The sequence below is a fragment of the Lampetra fluviatilis genome, chromosome 1, assembly GCF_964198595.1.
Source record: "Lampetra fluviatilis chromosome 1, kcLamFluv1.1, whole genome shotgun sequence".
NCBI classification, from domain to species: Eukaryota; Metazoa; Chordata; class Hyperoartia; order Petromyzontiformes; family Petromyzontidae; genus Lampetra; species Lampetra fluviatilis.
Window position 1 is genome coordinate 12,840,412 of NC_136275.1, and position 26,459 is coordinate 12,866,870.

General features: G+C 47.7%; 1 protein-coding gene across 3 annotated transcripts in view; it reads left to right on the forward strand.

Annotated features, from left to right (window-relative positions):
• Positions 1 to 26,459, forward strand: part of LOC144932561 (acid-sensing ion channel 1-like) — a 144,907-nt gene that overhangs the window by 97,816 nt on the left and 20,632 nt on the right. For all 3 annotated transcript variants that reach the window (XR_013636916.1, XR_013636917.1, XM_078856774.1), the window contains exons 3-5: positions 21,371 to 21,521; positions 21,622 to 21,749; positions 23,351 to 23,501. Coding sequence is in view for 1 of the 3 variants with exons in the window: in XM_078856774.1 (XP_078712900.1) it covers positions 21,371 to 21,521; positions 21,622 to 21,749; positions 23,351 to 23,501 (430 nt within the window). In the remaining 2 variants the exon portion in view is untranslated. The remainder of the gene's footprint in view (positions 1 to 21,370; positions 21,522 to 21,621; positions 21,750 to 23,350; positions 23,502 to 26,459) is intronic.

Consider the following 26,459-nt stretch of genomic DNA (forward strand, 5'->3'; position numbering starts at 1 on the left):
ATAGGTGTGGCGCTGCAGGTTACTTTTTCGATGGCATTATAGAGCGGTTTGTGATCGCGGGCCATTTAGGAAGACTCCATCTCCCCAGCAACCCGCGACCACCGCCCATCCTTGCAGTGCCTCACGGCTCTCTGAACCTCCGAGCAAAGGCTGCGGTAAGCCTCCTCATTCTCTGACGTGGGATGCTGTAGCCGATGAGAGTGGGCCTGTCGCTTTTTCTCAGCTAGCTTGAACACCTCCTCTGTCAGTCAGGGTCTCTGGGGAGGTCTGGACCGTGTACACAAAGCAGCCATTGCAGCTGCATGAGCCACATTCCTAAATCTTGCCCATTTCCTCTCGACATCAGGAGGAGGGGGGGACGATGCCAACCCCAGCCGCAAGCCATGATGAAATTCTCACTTGCAACTTTCATCAGCTAGTTGAGACCATGGCACTAAGGGTTTGAATGGGGTCCTGGGTATACACCCACCACTGGAGTGGACTAATGGCAGGCACATCTTACAGATAACCGTTATACACGGGATTATATCACCTAACTCACTTCAGACGGGGCTATATACACGTATCCTCTCCCTGCTGGATAACTATCTCTGGTCAGAGCAGCCCTCATGCTGTTGACCCACGATGTCGAGAGCACGGCCCCAGGCGATGAGCAGGATTCTTCTATCCACCTAACAGCCTCGAACCTCGCTCAAGGCTTTCCTTATATCCTCTATCCCCCGCTGTCCCCCCCGATCCTCCCACGGCCGCCCCTCCCCTCGGCCCGTCCGGCCAATTCCAGTTCCATTGCACCTGTTCGCCCATCCTGTCACGTGCTTAACCCGAGCTGGGGTGACTTGTCCTCATGTGCCCCTATACCTCACCCCGGCCTGTCACGTGCATGGTACTGTACCCTGCTAGTTATCTCCACAACACACAGCGCAAAGCACCGTAGTGATCCGTATGACGTCACTAACACATGTAATCTCATATATATCGTTAGTGATGGGTATATGTGAAGAAGGTTACTGTCTCGGCCTCGCTGTGCGCTGCGTTGCACCACTATCCGAGTAGTCAACCTCGCATTCAATAAATCTTCAGAGCCTGGGTGAACATCCAACTCCAAACGTATTTAATGAATTGAACGAGGTAAAACTGATGGAAAAACACAGCACGTCTGTTAATACTTGGAATATCAATACAATTGTAGTGACTGTGATTGTCACTGTGTGGTGCCGGGCTTACGAAGCCACGGCGGATAGTGTGCTGACATGTGTAGCCCGCGAATGGGGCGTAGTACCAGCCCTAGCGGGGCTTCGGTGAGCGCTGGTCAGCACGGAGGCACCACGAGCAGTGTGCGGTGCGGGCTCCCGGTGAGGGAGCGAGAGGGAGCGTCAGCCAGCCAGGGTGACGTTGGGGCATGATACGCTGGTTGACCTGCTAACACGTGATATTGGAGGGGGGCCACCGGTGGACGGGGGCCGCTGGGCAGTCACGTGGTCTAAAAGAGCTCTTGGGAGCCTTCGGGAAAGAGCTCGAGAGATCTGGAAGATGGGCGGGGCAAAGGGCAGAGCCAGCCCAGGGGGATATAACCGGGGCCCCGTGAGGCGCTCGGGGTTCTTCGTGTGCTGGTGTGAAGAAGATCCACGTCGGGGTGAAGAAGCCTCTAGCCACGCGGTCCGGGACCAAGCTTGTGGTCCAGGCCGGGATAGCGAACCGTGTCTAGTTCTGCCGTATCGTGGTTAGATGGGCATTCAAGACCCGAGTGTATATTGTGTGATGTTGTGTTAAAGTTGCGTAATAAATAGTGTTGCTCCCAAGATAACGTCTGCGACTCCGTTGAACTCACTACACAATGAACACTGCAGCATCATAACATTGTCTTAAATTACATGAAACTCCACAATAGGTCCTGGATGGACCAGGCACCTAAATTAGCACTGAATAACTAAACAAGAGAATAAGCTACTGCGTTGAATAAGGTCACTTCGTTCAATCACCATACTGCAGCCTAAATGTACGGCGCTGCATATAACACTGAACTGTGGATGAGATACTTCTTAATCCTTGCTCTCAAGATCGCATTAAAGTTACATGGATAAAGTCTGACTCGACTTATTAAATTACAAGTAACATTCACAATAATGCAGGTGGCAGGCTTCGTTGTTAACTATGCCTCATTTTACAATAACAATTTAACAGCATTATAATGGAATTTACAGCATTATAACGACAAACTTAACATTATAACAGCATTCCCAGTTTTGATTTAAAGCTTTCGTGACTGCAGGGATTCATCTTCTTGGTTCTTTCGGTAAAGTCACGTAGAAGGGAAGTAATAAAATAATAAAAATAAAACATAAAATAAAATAATTCTCACGACATTTCGGCTACAACGCAAGCAGCCGTCTTCAGGTGAAGAATGAGACACTGCCAAGCTAGGAGCTTATATATAAGCTGGGTTGGAGGTGGAAGAAGAGCGCCTTAACAAAAGGAATGTGCATATCAAGAGGAATTTAGCATATTCATGGGAAACGCGAAGGAGGTGGGCGGGGGGGATTCTTTGCTCCGCTGCAAATTTTCCCACCACGACTCACCCATTGACACGACGGTCAATGGTACAGTGTATAATAACAAATAGTATAACATTTATATGCTTAATACAATGTACAAAGTAATATATAGTATCGTAATTGTATAGTAAACATATAGCAGTGTGATACACATTAGGGTGGGTAGAATAATACATAGTGTTATAGCAATACAGTATATAATTTAATGTTGGGTTTGTCTATGGCAGTATATAGTACGGTGTATACTCGTGTGATGTAAGAGAATAAAGTTTAGATGGAAGCATATTATATAATTTTTACGACGTAGAATTGTAATGTATTACTTGCTGTTAGTAACTCAGCTTATTGTAGAGTATAGTAAGTATACTGATGATGCTATGCAGTTTATACTTTAGTTTTTTATGTAGTTTATACTTTAGTTTTCTACGTGGTTGTTTAGTAACTGCAGCTACATACTATTAACATTCCTTTCCTTTGTTAATGCTACTCCCTGCACCCTCCCTTGGTGCTGCTGATCCTGCATAATGCATGGGCATAATATGACTTTGAAACCCCCCCGCCCACCTCCTACGCATTTCCCATGAATATGCTAAATTCCTCTTGATATGCACATTCTTTTTGTTAAGGCGCTCTTCTTCCACCTCCAACCCAGCTTATATATAAGCTCCTAGCTTGGCAGTGTCTCATTCTTCACCTGAAGACGGCTGCTTGCGTTGTAGCCGAAATGTCGTGAGAATTATTTTATTTTATTATGTTTTATTTTTATTATTTTATTACTTCCCTTCTACGTGACTTTACCGAAAGAACCAACAAGAGCATTCCCAGTATTATAAGAACATACGAACTTACAGACAATGCTTCTTAAAGTCCCACAATGAACAGATGCACCTGTCTTCACTGATATGCTATTTGTGCCTCCATTTTGTACTCTGTGTAATTGCTGATACCCTGCATCATGGCTTAGAGAATGTCAAATCGTAACTTCCTGGTCACGTGACCAAACTCAACATCATATCAGAAAATTCCTGTGTACGCACACCCCCACACCTGCCGTGAGGCAGAACAGTTACATTATTATTATCAAGCTCTGTGTGGACTTAGATGGTGTTAACAAGGGTAACCAAGTCCAGAATCACCACACTGTGCATCAATGTATACTACTATTACCACAGTAATACCATCAGAATCACCACCCTGTGTCACTGATCAAACTGTTCGTCTATCTTGTCATCTGACTCTTCGAGTTCTGGATCATCCTGCAGTTTTTGGTTACTGCAGGTCTGTAACCTGCACATGTCTGTGCATGTCAGTCCATTTGACAGGCACGTGCAGCTTGGCATTTTGCATGAACGCACACACTTGCATGCTAGCAGTTCCAAGACCACATCTGGTGTGGGTGGGGAGTGCATCCAGTAAATGGCCAGCTTGCCATCATCGCCTGTCCATCCATACTCAGTAGGGCTTGGCACCACAGGGTTAGCCTGCAGACAGCACTTCCAAATTGCTGCCTGATAGTTGGCTCGTTGAACATGCATGAAGAGACAGTCTCTACATGGTGGCAGCTGGCTAACCAGTGCTGCTATCTTATACATAAACGTCTCGCTTTATCTGTGAATAACGCTGCACTTCCCGTCGTTTTCATGCAGGGTGTGCGTAGGTTTGAACGACAGAGGCGCATGGACAGACGTTCGATTATTTTTGAATTGATCTGCATAACGAAACGATTCTGTGTTGATTCCCAGAATCGACTTTTCCCCCACCGACACGATTTTTCCAGATATGAAGCTTTCGTGACTACAAGGATTCATACTCTTAGGTTTTTTTCGGTAAATTCACGAAGGTAAAAAATTATAATGAATGAAAATAACTCAATTAAATCACGACGTTTCAGAGGCAATACAAGTCTCTGTCTTCAGGTGGGACCATCACAGCCAAATTTACTGTATCAAGTGAAGATAAATCCAGGAGACAGGATCTTAAATACTGCTTAATAATTGAAGACTTGGTCCAACATGGACTGAACTCGGATGTACCTGCGCTGGTTAGGCATTGCCTCACCAACACTTACTTTACCTGGAATGGCACCTTCTACAAACATAATGAGGGTACCCCTATGGGCTCAGAGGCGTAGCTAGGGGGGGGGCACGGGGGTACATATGTCCCTGGGCGCCAAGGTAAAGGGGCGCCAAAATGAGGCTTACAACGTTACATTATAACTTATTGCGGCGGGCGCGGCAGCCTGAAACTACTGCACAAATCTACACCTCAACCTAAAAGTTTATGTATCCCGCCACACACAGCCTACATGTCATGGAATTACATTTTGGTACGCGCGCCTATTAAGAACTTACATGGAAGAACGTCCCAAACAACAGACAGGCGCAGTCTTTCAGCCTTAGTCACTGGCCTGTTTTTTGGTAGCGGAAACTACAACGCGTTATGAAGAGCGTATTTTATCGACTTCAACAGGAGATGTCAACACGGTTTTTACGACTAAAAGACTTGAACACAATTTGGATTTCTGCTGGACGTCAAAACTCTTCTATCCGACACAGATGTCGATGCAATTCGTCGAAATTGCATAGATTTTGGAAATTTCTATGACACCGACATCAATGCCCACGAACTTTTCACAGAAATTGGAGATTGCAAAATGCTGCTCAGTAACCGGAATGAAGTTCTACCAGAAACTCCTTTGGATCTTCTTGGTTTTATTGTGTTTTATGGAGACGACATATTTCCGAATTTGCGAATTTCACTGCAAATTTTATTAACAATAGCAGTTTCAATTGCAAGCTGGGAGCGGTCGTTCAGAAAATTTAAACTTATTTTGTCGTATTTGCGTGCTGAAAGAGAAACATTGGAAAAAACTGATTTTGATTACGTGATTGACCAGTTTGCGACAGTGAAATCAAGAAAAATTAATCTTTTGTAGACTGTCAACCAGTCTACGACAGTGACTGAGTGAGCCATGTAATATAATTTCTATAAATTTGCTTCTTTAAATACAATGTTTCATTAAAATTGTAATTGTTATTCCTTATTCGATGTAATAGTAAAATGTGATTAAACGGGGGGGAGGGGGGCTCCAATTTTATAGTTCGTCTCCGAGTGCAAAATATCCAAGCTACGCCTCTGTATGGGCTCCCCCTTGTCACCAGTGATAGCCAATGTTTTCATGGAAAAGTTTGAGTCAGACGCCATCCAGACGTCCACCCTGCGTCCTTCCCTGTGGAAGAGATATGTGGATGACACTTTCGTCATTTGGCCACATGGCCTCCCAGCATTGAACCATTTCCTGGACCACATCAATTCCAGACACCCATCCATCAGATTCACCATGGAAGTGGAGAAAGATGGTAAACTACCATTCTTGGATGTTCTGTTTGAAAGGAGACCTGATGGCTCCTTGGGATATTCTGTTTACAGGAAGGCACCCACACAGATTCCTACTTGAAACCTGATTCCCACCACCACCCGGCTTAAAATAATCATCTCATCAAAACACTATACCACAGAGCTCATTGCATCTCTAACCAACACCACCTGGCCAGTGAATTAAAACATGTACATCTGGCCCTCAAGAGGAACGGATACTCTGACCGTACTATCCGCCAAGCTGTTTCTCCCACCATACAGAATCAACCACCTGAAACTCGGATCAAAACCATCACGTTGCCATACATAGCAGGCGTGACCAAAAAGATCTCCAAAATTCTAAACAAACATGAGATCCAAGTCCGATTCTGTACAGTACATACAATCCGTGATGTAATCCCATCTGTGAAATATGTCATTCCTGACTTGCAATACCCTGGAGTCTATAAACTGAGTTGCATCTGTGGTGATTGTTACATTGGGGAAACGAAACGTCATGTCTTTGATCGTGTCCGCGAGCACAAGTCAGATCTGAAACACGGCAAAACTGATTCTTCCGCCGTTGCTGATCATTGTTACAACGCTATGGGCTCTCATGATATTGTCTTTTCCGAGACCAAGGTGCTCTGCAAACCTTCTGGCTACCATCAAAGGTTGTTCACGAAGCCATCCAGATATACAAACAGACATAACTTCAATCGTGATGATGGGTACAAATTGAGCAATAATTGGAAAGATGTTATTAGCCATGTAAAACAGATTTAACTATGCATATTTATACCATCTTATTTGACAGGCACTAGTCTATTTTACCGAGTTGTTGACATCCCCAGCGTTTAACAGTGCTGCTATTTTGGTTTTGGCAGCCAACATCGGCCGTCATTCTTGCCAAGGTGTATCAGCTGTACCTTCCCTTCTAGCCCCGCCCACTCCCCCCACCCTCCGTCCCTAGCTGCCATATTTAGATAAGCTCCTCCCCCCTCCCCTTAACCAGTATTTAAGATCTTGTCTCCTGGATTTCTCTTCACTTGATACAGTAAATTTGTCTGTGACGGTCCCACCTGAAGACGGAGACTTGTGTTGCCTCCGAAACGTCGTGATTTAATTGAGTTATTTTCATTTATTATTTTACCTACGTGACTTTACCGAAAAAACCTAAGAGTACGATTTTTCCATTTGTTTGGCGACAATTTCCCATTCTCCCCGCATACGCTAACACAATCAACAGGTCGCAGGAACAGACGTTTGATAACGTTGGTAAGCACACACCTTTATCTGTCTATGATGAACATGATGAACGCTTGAGAGAAACCGAGGCGATTCGGTCTTGATTCCCAGAATTGATTCCCAGATTCGACTTGGCCCCCACCGACACGACTTTGCCATTCGTTTTGCCACCACGACAATTTCCCATTCTCCCCGCATACGCTATCAGAATCAACAAGTCGCAGGGACATACGTTCGATTACGCTGGTAAGCGCACTACTTTATCTATTTGTGTATGATGCATATGATGAACGCTTTCGCGCGAGAGAGTGAGGAGAGGCCAAGGAGAGGCAACCCACTCTTCTCTATTTGCCTTCATAATGTTCCTTAAAGATTTGTTCACTTCCAGTAACAAATTATGGACGAGGACGAATATCCCCTCGCAAAAAAAGTGTCGAAAGGCTAACGAACGAAAGCAAAGATGGTTGGCCAAGCAAAGTCAGGAGTCGCTCGAGAGAATTCGTGCAGCACATTGTCAATCTCAACAATGTTACATCAATCGACAAACTGCTGAGCAATCCCAGTCGCGGCGTGAAGCAGATGCCACAGCCCATCGACTTCGAATCGCGGCTGAAACTCATGAACAATAGCAGTCGCGGCGTGCAGCGGTCGTTCAGAGTCAGCGCTTAGTTACAGAGCGTCAGAGACAAGCGTTCCGCAATGAAGCCATACATTTCGACGACACTCGAGTAGAGGCGCACAATTTCAGGCCAATGAACATCATCTGCCAGTCCTGCGGCTCGAGGAACTTCATCTCAGAACTCCCTGTTGATCGAAAATTCACTTTGTGCTGCCGTAAGGGCAAATTAAAGTGGCCAAAGCAAAAGGACATCAATGGAGTTGAGCTGGAATATCCTGAGTTTCTCTACACATTGCTGACTGACCCAACTCATCCGAATCACGCTCACTTCCACGATCACATACGATCCTACAACAGCGCGGTCTCTTTCGCGTCGATGGGAGCGAAGATCGTCCATTTGCCAGGACGAGGCCCATATGTCTTTATGGTCCACGGCCAGACATATCACCGCACATCTCACATGCATCCGCTTGACAATCAAGCACCGCAGTAGGTGCAGCTGTACGTGCTTGACAGCACACAAGCAACGGAGATCCGTCAACAGCACACCGCGAATGCTCAGTGTCGTCAACCTATCCTGGACGACATTGATCGCCGGCACAACAGATTCGCCAACAACTACCAGTTTGTGAGGGGGTGCCATAGGCGCCCCTGAACAACTAGTTAGCAATATACATGCGACAGATGAACTGCTTAATTTTTAGGAACAGCTCATCACTCACATTCCATGACTGCCCCAGTCGACTAAAAGTCTCTTGGCAGGAAGTGTCCTTTCTCACCATCTTCAGGGCATTCAACTTCCCTCGACCGGCGAATGCACTGACAGTATCGCAGCTTGTGAAGGCGTGTATGCCAATTAGGCTGTCACATGCTGTCTCCGAGTGACCTTTCCAGTTTGCTGATATCGACAAACCGTAAGCTGTTCTGTGTCCCACACTTCTGGTAGATGGGACAGGTGATGTCCTTCTGGAAGCCAAGACAAAGCACCATGACATCAGTGTCCTCAGCTGTGATGATAACTGCCTTTCAGCCCACATTTGCTGCATGCAATGCATGCAGGAGCAGACGGGTGTCAGCTTCTTCATGTGTATAGTGCAACTTTGCTACTTCCTCACACTCATCTTGTCAACTTGTAGCAGGTTTCCTCACAGGTCATGTACAACATCTTGCCATGCAGCATCTCTCTGTATCGTGGGAGTTTCCACTTTTCCAACAGAAACTTGATGAGACTGGTCTTGTTGGAGGGACTGCATAGGAATGTTTCCAACTGCTGGTCGTGGTGTCCCCCTGAAAGGTTCTTGTACTGGAGAGTGGTGTCTGCACCCCGGTTCAGTCGTTCAGCATATTTGATCGAAGTCTGTCGGTAGACATCAAAAACAACATCAATCCTCTCACTCTGTGCCCCCTCATGGAGGACTTGGGTCAAGGCTGACTCTGCCACCTGTGCAAAGGTTTTGTTGTTGCCATTTTTTGGACCAGGCTTATCCCATCAATGATGGAAGTAGATGGGGTTGGGATGTATTCTGCAGGAGACACATTATTTTCAAGTTCTCTGGCAAGTGCAGCCTTGTTTGTTTTTCGTAGGGACCCAACAGCATTTGCCAGTGCACATGGCAGTGGGCCCAGTGGGTGGGCAAGGACATCCTTCATATTCACCTTCCTGCTTTCAGCCACCAGGATCATGTGGCTGAACAGGTTTCTATCTGCCTTCGGAACCACATCCTGTGCTTTCTTTTCATGTGCTGTTTTTGTGCTGATATTGGAGAATGTCTTCAGACTTTGCTTGGTCTCTTGTGGTAGAATTTCACAGATGGTAGGTCCTCAGCTAACCTTGTTTGCTTGAATACCTGGTAGGCCTCTTCTCCTATCTCAAGAGCTCTCAAGAGATCCCTGGTCACATCAAGTGGATCCATGGTGCCAGTGGAGAGGCTAACCAGATCTGTCTCATCAGGGGACATAGGATTGATCCAGTTGTTCTCCATAAGGTCAATGAAAGACTGGATATCTGCTTCATCTCCCTTAATCTTTCGACCCTGTAGATCTGGATGGGACAGTTTGGACCTGGCTTGACCTATCAGGTCTCTCAGCTGTTTGAGGTACATGCTTCTGTACTCAGCTGTTAGGTAATATTTTGTCACGGCTCCTGGCTTCAAGCTGAATCTCTTTGTCCCTCCAGCTGTCTGGGTGTCTTTGTCCACTGTTTCTTCTATAGATTGGTCAACAGGGATTCGGCCAAAGGGATTGGTGGAGCCCAGTTGAACTGAGAAACCTCCTTCAATTATCTTCTTGGTTCTTTCGGTAAAGTCACGTAGAAGGGAAGTAATAAAATAATAAAAATAAAACATAATAAAACAATTCTCACGACGTTTCGGCCACAACGCAAGTAGCCGTCCTCAGGCGAAGAATGAAACACCAGCAAGCTTGGAGCGTATATTTAAGCTGGGTTAGAGGGGGGGAGGTGGGAAGAAGAGCGCCTAGACAAAATAATTTGCATATCAAGAGGAATTCAGCATATGGAAAATGCGTAGGAGGTGGGCGGAGGGGGGTTCCAAATCAATACTATGCCCGTGCATTATGCAGGATTAGCAGCATCAAAGGGGGGGGGGGAGGGGGGTAGCATTAACAAAGGAAAGGAATGTTAATAGTATGTAGCTGCAGTTACTAAACAACCACGTAAAAAACTAAAGTAAAAACTGCATAACAAACTAAAGTATAAACTACATAGCATCATCAGTGTACTTACTATACTCTACAATAAGCTGAGTTACTAACAGTAAGTAATACATAAAAAATTCTACGTTGTAAAAAATTATATAATATGCTTCCATCTAAACTTTATTCTCTTACATCACACGCGTCTATACCGTACTATATACTGCCATAGACAAACCCAACATTAAATTACATACTGTATTGCTATAAACCACCCTATACCTTATACATTTTAATGTAACACTTTGTATTATTCTACCCACCCTAATGTGTATCGAAATGGTTTATTACGTCCTTCCAGTGATTGCTAAGCCAGAATCCATCTTCTCGGTTAAAATTGTCTCTGTGTTTGTATATGTGGATCGCCTCATGAACGAATCTCTCATGATAGCCAGATGGCTTGCAGAGAACCTCTGTCTTGGAGAAGTCAATGTCATGTGAGCCCACTGAGTTGTAACAGTGATCTGCCACGGCTGAGGTGTTTGTCCTACCGTGTTTCAGGTCAGCTTTATGTTCACGGATGCGGTCCGAGACATGTCGTTTGGTTTCCCCAATGTAACTGCTACCACAGAGGCAACTTAGTTTGTAGACACCAGGGTACTGTATGTCTGGAACCACATCTTTTACAGATGGTACCAGATCGCGGATTTTATGTACTGTGTTGAATCGGACCTGGATCTTGTGTTTAATCAGGATTTTGGAGATCTTTTTTGTGACCCCAGCAATGTAGGGTAAGGTGATGGTCTTGAAAGGCTCCTCAACAGGATCCTTCTTGATGGTTGGAATGATGGCTTTGCGAATTGTGTAGTCGGAGTAACCATTAGCCTTAAGAGCTTGGCGTACGTGTTTGAGTTCACTGGAAATGTGTTCCTGGTCGGAGATGCATTGGGCTCTATGATATAGAGTCTTGATGAGGGAATTCTTCTGGGATGGATGGTGGTGGGAATCCGGTTTTAGATAAGCATCCGTGTGGGTGGCTTTCCTGTAGACAGAGTGGCTCATTGAACCATCAGGTCTCCTTTTGATTAGGACATCCAAAAAGGGTAGCTTGCCATCATTTTCGACTTCCATGGTGAATCTGATGGCTGGGTGTATGGAATTGATGTGGTCGAGAAATTGGTCTAGAGCAGGCCGGCCATGTGGCCAGATGACAAAAGTGTCGTCTACGTACCTCTTCCATAAGGTCGGGCGTAGAGTGGCAGTCTGGATGGCGTCCGTCTCAAATTTCTCTATGAAGATGTTGGCTACAACCGGAGATAGGGGGGAGCCCATTGGGGTGCCCTCAATTTGCTTGTAGAAGGTTCCATTACAGGTGAAGTATGTATTGGTTAAGCAGTGTCTCACCAGGGGGGGTATCCCAGCATTCATACTACCCCCCCTGGTGAGACACTGCTTAACCAATACATACTTCACCTGTAATGGAACCTTCTACAAGCAAATTGAGGGCACCCCAATGGGCTCCCCCCTATCTCCGGTTGTAGCCAACATCTTCATGGAGAAATTTGAGACGGACGCCATCCAGACTGCCACTCTACGCCCGACCTTATGGAAGAGGTACGTAGACGACACTTTTGTCATCTGGCCACATGGCCGGCCTGCTCTAGACCAATTTCTCGACCACATCAATTCCATACACCCAGCCATCAGATTCACCATGGAAGTCGAAAATGATGGCAAGCTACCCTTTTTGGATGTCCTAATCAAAAGGAGACCTGATGGTTCAATGAGCCACTCTGTCTACAGGAAAGCCACCCATACAGATGCTTATCTAAAACCGGATTCCCACCACCATCCATCCCAGAAGAATTCCCTCATCAAGACTCTATATCATAGAGCCCAATGCATCTCCGACCAGGAACACATTCCCAGTGAACTCAAACACGTACGCCAAGCTCTTAAGGCGAATGGTTACTCCGACTACACAATCCGCAAAGCCATCACTCCAACCATCAAGAAGGATCCTGTTGAGGAGCCTTTCAAGACCATCACCTTACCCTACATTGCTGGGGTCACAAAAAAGATCTCCAAAATCCTGATTAAACACAAGATCCAGGTCCGATTCAACACAGTACATAAAATCCGCGATCTGGTACCGTCTGTAAAAAATGTGGTTCCAGGTTCCAGACATACAGTACCCTGGTGTCTACAAACTAAGTTGCCTCTGTGGTAGCAGTTACATTGGGGAAACCAAACGACATGTCTCGGACCGCATCCGTGAACATAAAGCTGACCTGAAACACGGTAGGACAAACACCTCAGCCGTGGCAGATCACTGTTACAACTCAGTGGGCTCACATGACATTGACTTCTCCAAGACAGAGGTTCTCTGCAAGCCATCTGGCTATCATGAGAGATTCGTTCATGAGGCGATCCACATATACAAACACAGAGACAATTTTAACCGAGAAGATGGATTCTGGCTTAGCAATCACTGGAAGGACGTAATAAACCATTTCGATACACATTAGGGTGGGTAGAATAATACAAAGTGTTACATTAAAATGTATAAGGTATAGGGTGGTTTATAGCAATACAGTATGTAATTTAATGTTGGGTTTGTCTATGGCAGTATATAGTACGGTATAGACGCGTGTGATGTAAGAGAATAAAGTTTAGATGGAAGCATATTATATAATTTTTTACAACGTAGAATTTTTTATGTATTACTTACTGTTAGTAACTCAGCTTATTGTAGAGTATAGTAAGTACACTGATGATGCTATGTAGTTTATACTTTAGTTTGTTATGCAGTTTTTACTTTAGTTTTTTACGTGGTTGTTTAGTAACTGCAGCTACATACTATTAACATTCCTTTCCTTTGTTAATGCTACCCCCCTCCCCCCCCCCTTTGATGCTGCTAATCCTGCATAATGCACGGGCATAGTATTGATTTGGAACTCCCCCCCGCCCACCTCCTACGCATTTTCCATATGCTGAATTCCTCTTGATATACAAATTATTTTGTCTAGGCGCTCTTTTTCCCACCTCCCCCCCTCTAACCCAGCTTAAATATACGCTCCAAGCTTGGTGGTGTTTCATTCTTCGCCTGAGGACGGCTACTTGCGTTGTGGCCGAAACGTCGTGAGAATTGTTTTATTATGTTTTATTTTTATTATTTTATTACTTCCCTTCTACGTGACTTTACCGAAAGAACCAAGAAGATGAATCCCTGCAGTCACGAAAGCTTTAAATCGAAACTCCTTCAATTAATTCCGTGTACACATCTGGGTGTGCGATGGGCAGCTGAGACATCTGGGTGTAGTAGTAGCAAGTCCTCGACGCCAGTCCATCCATGGGGGCAATCTTAGCATTCTTCACAGGGGATGTGGGCTCGAACAGAAGACCCGGAGAAGTTAGTTCCATCCTCGGCTTCATAGGTGACATTGGCCGGGTTGCAGCCGGCGGCCCCTCGCATTTGGTGAGACCTCGTGATCCGCCAACCTTCAGGGGCTCGGAAACTGTGGGTGGCAGAACACAATCCTTCTGATTCACGCTCTCCGTGGCCGCTTAGCCTGGCTCGTCGGACACATCAGACATCGGCCGTACAAAACTTGGAGATGACGTGTCAGTTTGGGGAGGAACATAAGGCTTCAACCGCGACGTATGGACAAACCAACGGCGACGGCCAATCCGTATATGCATGCACTGTGGCCGTTTTACCTCCACCACTTCCACGGGACCTTGCCACGGCCGATGCAATTTAGGGGACGTTCCCAACGGCACCTGCGGGCAGTGCAACCATGCTCGGTCCTCTATGGCCCATGGCAGTACATGGTCATGCCACCCTGCATTCCTTTCATTAGCCGCCTGCGCTTTGGCGGTGTTTGCTTTGGCCGCTTCGCGTGCTGCCGAAACGCACTTTAGCGTAATATGCAGGGGCGTAGGCAAGATCGTTTTACCCTTGTTTTTTGACAGACCCAATTGAACCTCCATGGAAGGTTCATTTTCTCTTTCATACATGAGAAAAAATGTCGAAAATACGGTGGAAGCATGGGGAGCCATCCTGTATGCTGCCAGGACTCCCTAAACATGCAGATCCCAATCAGTTTGAGCCGCACTAACTGCCTGACAGAGCATGGATGTCAGGCTTCTTTGCAGGCGTTCCACCATCCGGTCCGTCTGGGGATGGTACGGCAACGTTCTAATCTTCCTAATGCCCAGCGCATCACAAACTTGGCGCAGCAGCTTTGATGAAAAATTCCCCCCTGATCTATGAGAAGCTGCTCGGGGGGCCCCTTTATCCATTATTTATCCATGCAAAAACACCTCGGCAATAGAAGCTGCCGACTGGTCGGGCAACGGCCAGGCCATCGGCTACTGCAAAAACTATTCAACACCAACCAGGAGAAACTTATTCCTCCTCGCGTGGCCAGAAAGGGTCCTAGAATGTCGAGCGCGACCAACTCGTTAATCCGCGATACTGAGATTAACTGTAGCGGAGGCTGGGACTTCCTTAGTGGCAGTTTTCTGCGCACGCAGTTTGTACAACCCTTAATCAACTGGTGCACGTTGATCGACATTCCCGGCCAATAAAAGTCGTGCTGCAAAGTTAACAACGTCTTCCGCACCCTGAAATGCAACAATTTGTCCAGAAGGGCAGTGTGAACCACAAAATGCGAAGACGGTGCAGCCCTTAATCCCCCAACATCAAACGGCCGTCCCGAAGAACTGGTCATGGGGCATCAGAGGGAGTAGCCTCTTTGTGCCCAAATTCAGCACGATGCCACAACACCATAAGGGACACATCCTCCATCTGCAACTGCCCCCACTCAGCACACATAAGGTGCAAAATGCTGTCACCCGGCACGACCCCCTCGGCGGGCTCCCCTTCATCAAGCGCTGCTACGATGACCACAGGTCCCGCCGCCAGGGGTTTACAATGACCCGTGCCAGACGAACACGCACAGCCCGCCCCTTGGGACAGGCGGGATAATGCGTCAGCGTTGCAATGCCGCACCTCTTTACGATATATCACCCGGAACAAATACTCCTGGAGAATTTCCAGCCAGCATGAGAGCTGGTTGGAAGGTTGGTTCACTTGCAGGGAGCACTGAAGGGGTTTACAATGACCCGTGCCAGACGAACACGCACAGCCCGTCCCTTGGGGCAGGCGGGATAATGCGTCAGCGTTGCAATGCCGCACCTCTTTACGATATATCACCCGGAACAAATACTCCTGGAGAATTTCCAGCCAGCATGAGAGCTGGTTGGAAGGTTGGTTCACTTGCAGGGAGCACTGAAGGGCCGCGTGATCCGTGCGAACAATAAATTATCTGCCGTAGAGATAAGGCCTATACTGTTGTACAAAGTACACCATGGCCAACAGTTCCCTGCAGGTAACACAGTAGTGCTGTTCCACAGTGGACAAGACGCGGCTGCCATACGTGACTCTCTACTCTGTTTTTAACCTGGAACAGGACAGCTCCTATACCCGTGTCACTAGCGTCCGTGTCGAGAACAAACGGCAGGAAGAAATCAGGATAGACGAGCGGGGGCGCTTTGGATAGGTGCTCACGACGGGCTACAAATGCAGCCTGCTTCTCCACCCCCCACTTGAATCTCTGGTTCTTCGCAGTCAGAGCATGTAGAGGCTTAGCCACCATGGCAAACTGTGGCATGAATCTGTGATAGTATAACGCAAACCCAACGAAGCTGTGCATCTCACCCACGGACTTGGGGTCGGCCAATCTTGCACGCACGCCATTTTCTAAGGGTCCGTGCCTATTTCATTGGAACTAACGATGTGACCCAAGTAACACACGGAGGTTTGCAGCAAATGACATTTAGCGGGCTTCAATTTCAGATTAGCCAATCACATTCTAATGAACACGGATCGCAACCACTGGAGGTGTTCTTAAAAAGTGCGGCTGACCACGATAATATAATCTTAAGTAGATGAGGCAGGATTCCCACTGCAGGCCAGCCAAAACGAGTTCCATAAGCCGCTGAAAGGTGGCCGGGGCCGAATGCGATCCCATCGGGAGACAATTAAACTGGTAGAGTTCCTGGGGCATGTGGAACGCAGTTTTAGGCTTCGACTCCCCAAGGGGAAGTTGCTAAACCTCTGATAACAAGTCAATCGTAGAAAACAATGTACACAGTACAATGCGTCCAGGGGAGTCATCCATGCGTGGGAGCAGATACGCGTTGGCCACCGAGACCTTATTTAATTCACGAAAATCTACACAGAATCTAAGACTGCTATGTTTCTTAACCAGCACCATGGGCACTCCCCAAGGGCTGGTAGAAGGAGAAATGATATTGGCGGCTGACATCTCATCCACCGCCTGTTGCACATGCTCTCTCTCCAGTGGACTCAACCGATACGAGTTCTGACTAATCGGGCCGGCCACCCCGATATCAATGCAGTGTTGCAACAAGGAGGTACGGCCGATATCAAACTTAATTTTACTAAATACATCGAAAAACTCGCGCATCAGCAACCGTAATTCTCCTCGCTGCACCTAGGACAACTGCGGATTTTCCTGACACAACGCCTCTGCCCACGTCTCGTCCGATCCTACACCCTGTTCCACCGCACCAACAATCCCGTTGTGCGCAATCCCGGCACCCTCGCAACATGCGGCCGTTGCATGGGCCAGCATTGAGTACCTGTAAGAATGGCTCCTGGTTCAGGCAAAGGATCGTCTGTGCGCCGACCAGCGCTAGGCCACGGGTCATTGTATTGAAAGGAGTCATAAGGACGCCCGCCTCCGGGTCAGTACTTCGCAATCGCTTGTGGTAGCGCAATGGTATCAACATCTGCGAGCCTGGCAGGATTTCCATCGAGTCCCTGTTAAGGGCCTGGACCGTGACACACGCCACCACACATTTGCGTGGAGACTGCAAGAAAAACAGTCTATGGCCCGACGGCATCTCCACACATCCCTGATTAATCAGGATCTTGAGGGGCATCTTGCTCAAAAAATATGTTTCCAAAAGGCAGGGCACCCGCCAGCGTCCTTGTAATCAACACAGGTCCAACCACCGCAATCTCGCCAATTTCGACGCGGGCCTCTATCTGCCCTATGATACCCATACTCCCTCCGTTCGCTGCGACGCATGCTTAACATGCTGGTTCCTCAGCGGCAACAAATTAAAAGTCACGTCCAATATAATGGTGGCGGAAGCACCTGTGTCCACCAGAACACGTACCTCGATCCCCTGGATGGAGCCCGACACCGCCGAGGAACCCGATGCGGCCGCGATCACCCGGTGCGCCAACTTCCTCCACTGTGTACCTGAGCTAGGCCACCCTTGTGCAGCTAGCCCCTGCCACCCGGTGGCACTATCAGTGCAATGCGGGGTGGAGATGACCCGTGGAACCCCAGATGCCTGAGATGGTAAAATGGGCCGGGTGTCTGGTGTGTCGCGACTCGCCTGTCAGAGTTAAGATGCGGCCGTCGGCAGAGCTGAGGGCGCCAGAGCCGTCGTCGGGGGCCAAGGTTGGTTTTGACACCCCTGTGCGACATGCCACGGCTGGCCGCAACGGAAGCAGGTAACAACGAACGGGCCTCCGCAGCAGGCGATCCCCCTCCTCGCGTAGTCTCCAGCTCCTCGGACGTCGCGTGGCCTCCTCTCGACTCCGACTCCACACTAGGACCGCGGCCGCAACATCTCCGTCCGGCAGCAGGTCCACGGCTGGCTGTCCCCCGACACATCGCGGCGACCAGCCATCCGACTCGCCATCTCGGACGGGTTCCCCCGTCCACGCCACCATCTGGCACCACAGGTGCAAGTTCTCATGGGTCTGCAGACATCTGGCGGCCCAACGGGATATCTGCTCATTTTCATCAACCACCGGCAGGACGACTCCAATCTCCCGCGCCAGCACCAACATGCTCTCCATAACGAGCGAGTTGAGGGTCTTCGGGTCCACTGCGAAGTACGCCACCTCTCCCAGCACCAACAACGCACTGCAGTAGGCGAGAGGCGTCTCGCCCTCCCCTCACCTCCGCTGCACAAACTTCTTGCATGTGTCGGAAAGTGGCTCATACACCTCTGACATCTTGGCATATGCCCCTTGAAGAGTAGCCTTCTTCTCCGCGGGGATGGCCCGGAACGCCATGAGGGCTTCGTCATCTAACGCTGTTGGCAGAGTCCTCAGTGCCTCCTCCTCGGTCCAGTTCACCGACCGGAAAGCCGCTTCAAAACGCCAGGTGAAGGCACTCCAATCACCCCCTGTGGCGGCGAATTCCCTGACAGGAGGTAATCGGCGGGTCCAATCGGTCCCTTTTTCACATTTTTCTGAAGCGGGCGTCACTTCTGGCGATTCACGCCCATGTCGAAAATGGCGGCCTCCGGCCATGTTTTTCCCGTGCGTTGCGTAATGGCGGCCACAGACCGCGTGTTCCCTGCGCCACGTGTAATGGCGGCCGCCGGACCCATGGACGTTCCCGCCGGAATGCCGATCAACAGCGCCTATTCCCTTCTCTCCGGCGTGGTCGGTGCAGCCCGACCCGCCGTTGCAGTCACCGTCATGAGCGTTACAAGCTGCGAGACCGTCAGCCGCAGGAGCTCAAGCTGCGCCATCATCATGCGCCATCCGTCTTTGGGCTGCGGCTGCGGGGAGAGTTGACGGAAAATACAGCGACGACAGCCAGGACCTGGACCCCACGACAGCCCCTAACCTTCGGTCACGTACCCCTTATATACCCCCCGGCGTGGCCAGGCCCAGCCTCCAACCACGCCTCCTAGAACCTTTGAGCAGGAGCTTCCTTTGCTGACCCTGCCTTTTACCTTTACCCCAGTTACGCCCCCCTTCTAGTATATAACACACCCATACTCATGATTATCCCTCCTGGTCAACAGATGGCACCCTGTCATTACATATGTATGTATGTTGAGCTTCTTTCACACCATACGTAGCCAACCCTGCTAATCGGAGGGCTGTGCTTATCTCTCACGCTCTGGCCCTCCCTTTGGGTTGAGGCAGCCGTCCGCTGATAATGTCACCTGTGCCCAACCCAACCTCTCCCTGGTCCTCCCAACTGCTTCCCTCACACTCAATTTTATTTTTGTCTATGACCTCATTTTATTTGCATTCCCCTCACCCCCATGTTTCTCTCCCTGTTCCCACTGCCCCCTCATTTCACCTCTTGCCCTAATGTTTAGGATGTAAATTGAAGTTGTGATATGAGCTACAATTTGTTTATTTCCAATAATCAACCTGTTTACTGATTTGATGCTCCCATTGTTCTCTGTGGCATTTCCTTATTCTATTCCTAATAATGTTTCAGAGTTCTGTATATACAATATTTGTTTTAGCATCTCGCCTCTTTTTCACTTGTTTGTAGTTTTAGTTAATTTTTTCTGTGACAGCAGAAATTCAATCATCCATTCTGATATGGGAGATGTCACAGATCCTGTAATCCACCACAAAGGTTAGACTTATAATCTGGAAAAAATTGCGCCAATGCGGTGTGTTGTGGATTACAGGAGGAATTAGCATCACATCTGCATCAGATACGTTTATTTCCATTTAATGTTTAATTTTTGGATAAGCCCGATGTATATTTGTTCTACGTATGAACAACAATTTCTATTTCCGGTTTTGTATATAACTACTGTATACAATCACATCATTCCCACATATACAAAATAAAAATAACACTGCCTTAAATATATAAGTATATATCGCTCTGTTGTAAATGTTCCTCCTGAGGCAGCGTTATTGAATGTCGAGTTTCCTTGTTAATTGTGCACCACTGCCAACTAAGCATCACCACATAATTTGTTCACATAATCGTGCACATCGCATAGTCACTGAAGAATGCAACTGTGGTTTCTTTTTATGTACCCAGTGTTTATTCGTGCAGGGTTGATGCTCAGTTTCTGGCTTTGCAGAAATAACACATAAAGACCCAATAACTGTTTCACCATTCCTTTGTTCTCTACGTTTGTATTTGATCCAGTGCAAAGCGAGCTTTCGTTGGTCTCTGTGGGTTTTCTTGGTAGGGGGCTCTTGTAATTTATTTAATGGGGTTAACCAATGCAAAACAAGTTAATATTTTACTGTCAACAAACAACCAAACACCAATTTTTCGTGGAATATGAAACGACAAAAAAATTGAGCTTCTGCATTTTCCAGTCGTACCATATTTTCTTCTCACATCCGTTTGTTTAACCCTTTCGTGTGCTTCAATGTGGGTTTTTTAACGGCTACCATTAGTGTTTGATATCTGTCACTGCAGCATGTGGCTCTTCGGATAGCTGCGTGATGATAAGGATCACGTGTTTTCATTTTCTATGCTTGGCATGTAATTTGTCAGCCCGGGGTGCTTCAAGCATCCTTTATACACACTCTAGGTACAGGTGACATGTGCCGAGTGGATTCGGTGCATTCCATAGCCGTGTTCCATAGTTCATTACCATCAACTGGCTTCCCAAAGCCAAGGCACGAGACCCAATCGCCTTCTGCCAGTTATTTTTTTCAAGGTCACCTGTAAGAGAAATCGGAATATATACATAAAAAATACACTCCTTCCATCTCTTCATATTGTCTGAAATACCTAATTTGTCCTTTTGTTTTGCTTTTTAACATGGACCATAAACCCTTATGCAAAAGAAAAGTCATAACGCTGCCCATCATTAGCAAGGTTTTGAATACCATATTTTGTTCACTTCAGTGCTCCAGATGGAAATGTTGAAGACCCCAGTAAGAAACTGATTCGTCCTGCAGCCGACATTAACTGCCGTTTGCCCTCTGCGGAAACACCGGAGTGTATGAATAGGATCCGTTCTGAAAAGTAACAAGACAGTATATGTTCTTAGTGTTGAGTGCCGGTATGGAGTACCGTTTAATTTTGACCAATTTCGACCACTGGTTAATGTGAAAACCATACTGTATTTGTTATTTTCTGTGCGTGTGTGCATGAGCAAGGTATACACCCGCTACGGAAAGTGCTACACTTTTAATTCGGGCAAGGATGGGCGTCCACTCCTCACCAGCATGAAGGGTGGCATGGGCAACGGGCTGGAGATGATGCTGGACATTCAGCAGGACGAGTACCTGCCCGTGTGGGGCGAGACCGGTGAGTGGGCATGCACACTTGCCAATGCATCGACTCTGTGGCTGCTGTGGTTATGTGAGCGCCATGTATTCCCGTGCCCTGATCCCCCATTTGCTTTCAGACGAGACATCGTTCGAGGCCGGGATTAAGGTGCAGATCCACAGTCAGGATGAGCCACCTTTCATCGACCAACTGGGCTTTGGCGTGGCCCCGGGTTTCCAAACCTTCGTGTCCTGCCAAGAGCAGCGGGTGAGTGTTAACTTTGTGCAGGCTGCTTCAAGTCAGTTTAAGAGAAATAATTTCTTGCTTATGTCCAAATACAAATATTAGGTAAAATATGAAGTCTGTCGTGAAAACATGAGTTCAAGAATATCAATATTACAAATATACAGAGGCTGAATGTCATTCACTCATGAGGACTTGGAGTGCAATGGTGAATCCGATGTATTATTTTGTGCCCCTTGCACTCCACTTGGTTATTTTGTACACGTTGCAAACTGCCCACTTGCCGAGTCGAATTCAATTTATAAAATTCAAAGGCGGCCAGGTGAAGTGCTGGCCACCCACCCCCATGCCAGTCCTCATAGGTGCTCGTTAACAACACTTGCCCCACAAGTCTGTTACGGCTATATGGGGAATCTTTGCCTTTGTCATGCTATATTAAACCTTCAGTTCGATCTGATGTGCCAATTTTCATTAAATTACAATTCATAAATTTATGTTTTGATAATATTCGCGAGACGATGTAAGTATTTGAAATTGTGCTGACATGCGTTCAAATGGTGTTCCCGTTACTTGCTCATAAATATACGGATAATTCGGTGCACTTTTCACACCTTTTAAAGGTAATTGACATGTATCTAAAATCAAGTAAAAGAAACTGACCTTGCAAATAAATGTGCATGTAATTAATTGCTTTTGCAATACCTGTAAAATATGTAGCACTTGCACAAAGTTGCAAAGCAATAATTACTATTGTAGTTCTTTTCGTTATGATAACATGACAAACATTTAATTCCTTGAAACACTAAAAGAATGTAAAAAAGTATTGTCCAACTCCCGCCCAGCCTTTTTTGCATGGCACACTAGTTGACAAACATAACATCTAAATGTTTGCAACCAAATATAGGCACAAATGAAAGAATACAAAGAAATATATTTCACTCACGATAAATCTCATGAGGTAGGCAAATATATAAACAAGGCATTTTTTAAAATGTACAATATGCATTGCCATGAATACAGACTAAAGTTTCGTGTGTCCTAATATGAGCTTATTTGTGCCAGAACACACTCTAATCTCCATTCTGCATTCAAGAGTTTTGTTATCAAAAGATTATTGTCCTCACTGTTCATCGCATTATCATGTTTAGAGCATATTCACGTAGTGTTGATGGTTTAAACTGTTCCAAAGGGAAACCTCTCCACCTTCAATCATGGCAATAATCCACATAGCCTTTCATAAAAAGGAACATTTGCATATAAATCGAAATTGTAATTTGTGGCCGACCCCATGCAGTGTCACATCTAGAGTTTGCTAATATTAGCATTCCGCCGTGGCCCACAGGCAGAGAGGGGGCAGCAGGCATAGAGACATCCTTAAGACACTCGATTAAGACTACTGTCAGCATTAAAGGTACTACATCGCTGACTAATATTTATTCTGATGAGCCATAGGTTTTAAGTATATATTTTATCGAGTGCTGCACATAAGCTGAACCTAAGCTGTTTGAGGGTAGTCGTTTTCAGCAGATATTGGCAATGATGGAGCTGCTGCTGATGGTGCTGCTGCTGATGTTGATGATGACCATGTGGGTGATGGTGATGACACCTTCTGTCGACTTGCCCAGCTCATCTACCTGCCTTACCCATGGGGGGACTGCAAGGACACGCCACCCGAGTCAGAATTCTTCGACACGTACAGCATTGCGGCATGCCAGATCGACTGCGAGACTCGCTACTTGGTGGAGAACTGCAACTGCCGCATGGTGCACATGCCTGGTGGGTATTATGTATGTATGTTGAACTTCTTTCACACTCTACGTAACCAACCGTCTTGGAAGGACAACACAATTAACACTAAAAGCAGTTTTACACAGTTCTCCGTACAGCCATACAGACTCTCAGGGAAAATGTTGTCGGCGAGCAACTATTAAGGGCGGCACAATGATCAAGAAGGTGGCATTACCAACACAACGCTCAGTCACCTTTGTCTCCCCAGTACTGATATTTATTCACTGCACCAGCCACTCACTTAAGGCTGAGTCGACCTAGGGGAGGCCCATAATTGGTTCAAATATACATCACCGATATTGGCCGTGCAGTGTACCAGCCACTACACTACCAGGGTGTGGGGGGGGGGCAAGTGCTGTTTGCGAGCGCCCATGAAGGCCGGACGGCACATGAGGGAGTGGGTGGCCAGAACTACTCCCGGCCGCCTTTGTCTCACTAGTGACAATATTTACACACCGCACCAGGTCCTCATTTGAGGCTGAGTCGACCTAGAGGAGGCTCATGACTGGTCACTCGTGTTGGCCGTGAGCGGGAATCGAACTTGGGTTGCCAGGTTCATCGAAGAACATGCTAACCGCTGTACTACTGCTCCCCAAAGTTGTTACACCCACATACTTGCACGCACAGTCCCACAACACAACAATTCCAATCACCCAAATTCAAGTCTGGCCATATACACTCTTGCTAATTGGTATCTGAGGATATCCTGAACCTCTCCTAGATCAACACAGCCTATATGACTTATTGCATTTTCATATTCTTTGGGTCTTTCGGTAAAGTCACATAGATAGGTTCAAAGAAAATAACAAAAACTATAACGTTTCGATTGCAACACAAGTGGTCGTCATCAGGAAAAAAGAAAAATATAAAAACGCTGGGGAGACAAAGACGGCCAGGTGTGATTCTGGTGACACCACCCACTGGTATCTTACGCTGGCTCAAGTTAGTTCTCCGTAAGTTGAATTTTCATCAGCCGCCGAAAAGGGTTACATGTGTAGTGAGTCCAACTAAGTCGCGGACGTTATCTTGGGAGCAACACTTTATTCCGCATTAACACGCAACACAACACGATCTAGACTCGGGGTCTCGAATGCCCATCCAATCACGCTACGGCAGAACTAGATGCGGTTCGCTATCCCGGTCCGGACCACAAACGGGGCCCTGGACCGCGTGGCTAGAGGCTTCTTCTCCCTGACGTGGATCTTCGTAACACCAGCACACGAAGAACCCCGAGCTCCTCACGGGGCGCTCGTTATATGCCCCCGGGCTGGGGCTGGCTCCGCCCTTCACCTCGCCCACCTTCCAGGTTTCTCGAGCTCCTTCTCGAAGGTTCCCGAGAGCTCCTTTGGACCACGTGACCGCCCCACGGCCCCCATCCACCGGTGGCCCCCTTCCAATATCATCCGGTCACGTGACAGCAGGTCAACCAGCGTATCATGCCCCAAGGTAACCCTGGCTGGCTGACGCTCCCTCTCGCTCCCTCACCGGGAGCCCGAACCGCACACTGCTCGTGGTGCCTCCGCGCTAACCAGCACTCACCCAAGCCCTGCTAGGACTGGTACTACATCCCGTAACCCGGGCTGCCCGTAATGACAACACATTACCGTCCATGGCTTCGCAAGCCCCGGTACCATACAGTGACAAGCACAGTCACTACATCACCCCTCCCCCTTCATAGCTTCCAGTTGTCCTGGCTGTCAACTCCCCCCAAAGTAAGAAACCGACATATAGTTAAAAGAACAAAACAAGAAGTGTGCTCCAACAACATAACAAAGCAATAAATAACCCAACCCAACTGGACAATATATACACAAAGACAAATAAAACGACCGGTCGAACCGACATTCGCGGCGCACGAGATCCCCACAAATAACATCTCCCACCCACAATGTGTAACAACACCCGTGAGCTCGATGGCGAGCAGGATCAGCCAAATACTCGCCACGACTCCGCGAGCGCGACAGCCCATGACGGTGTGGGAGTGTGCAATGCGCGGGGATCACGCAAATCGAGTCTTTGAACGAGTCCGTGATGCCGGTCCTCCAGACGGATTGGGCTCGACCCAACTTGGGAGGGCCGTGGGGGGCATTAAATCGACCCGACAAAGCCGGTTCCTCACGAACAGCAGTAGGCTGGGTTGTCGGGTCCTCAGCATTCCGAGCATGTGAGGCCGACACGAGCGGCCGTGAGCGAGGCATCAGTCGCGCGGCACCTGGGGGCAGAACAGAAACACTCCTGAGGACCCGCGTCAGCAGACGCACGCCCCAGCTCGTTGGCCACACCCGACACTCGGCCCCTTCGATATGGAAATGAAAAAAACTCACACAGCATGATGAACAGTTTCAGTCGAGAGGGGTGCAAAAACCAGCTCCGCTTACCAAACCGAACCTGGACACACTGTGGCCGCACGACCTGAACCACATCAACCGGCCCTCTCCAAGGTTGCAGCAATTTAGGTGATGTGCCCACTGGCACCTGCGGTCAATGCAACCAGGCCCTGTCCCCCGACAACCAATCGCACAGGGAAACATGGGCACCTTTGAGCCGCTCGTTGGCCAGCTGCCTGGCCCGAGATTTAACACTGGCGGCCTCCCATGCCTCAGAAAGTTTCCCCATCATGAACGGAATCGTATCAGAAATTTTGGACACCTTCGGTGCGGGCGCATCCTGCAACTGGACATCGATGGGAGGATCATACTGTCTCCCATACATCATAAAGAAGGGAGAGTAGCCGGTGGACATGTGAGGGGTCATCCAATAAGCGGCAAGAACCGCGGGGATATGCAAATCCCAATCGACCTTTGACTTGCTGACCAAGTGACTCAACATAGAGGTCAGAGGCCGGTGTAGGCATTCGACCATGCCATCCGTTTGCGGGTGGTACGGTGACGTGCGTACATTTTTTTGTTCCCAGAAGTTCACAAACCTCATGCAGCAGCTTGGAGT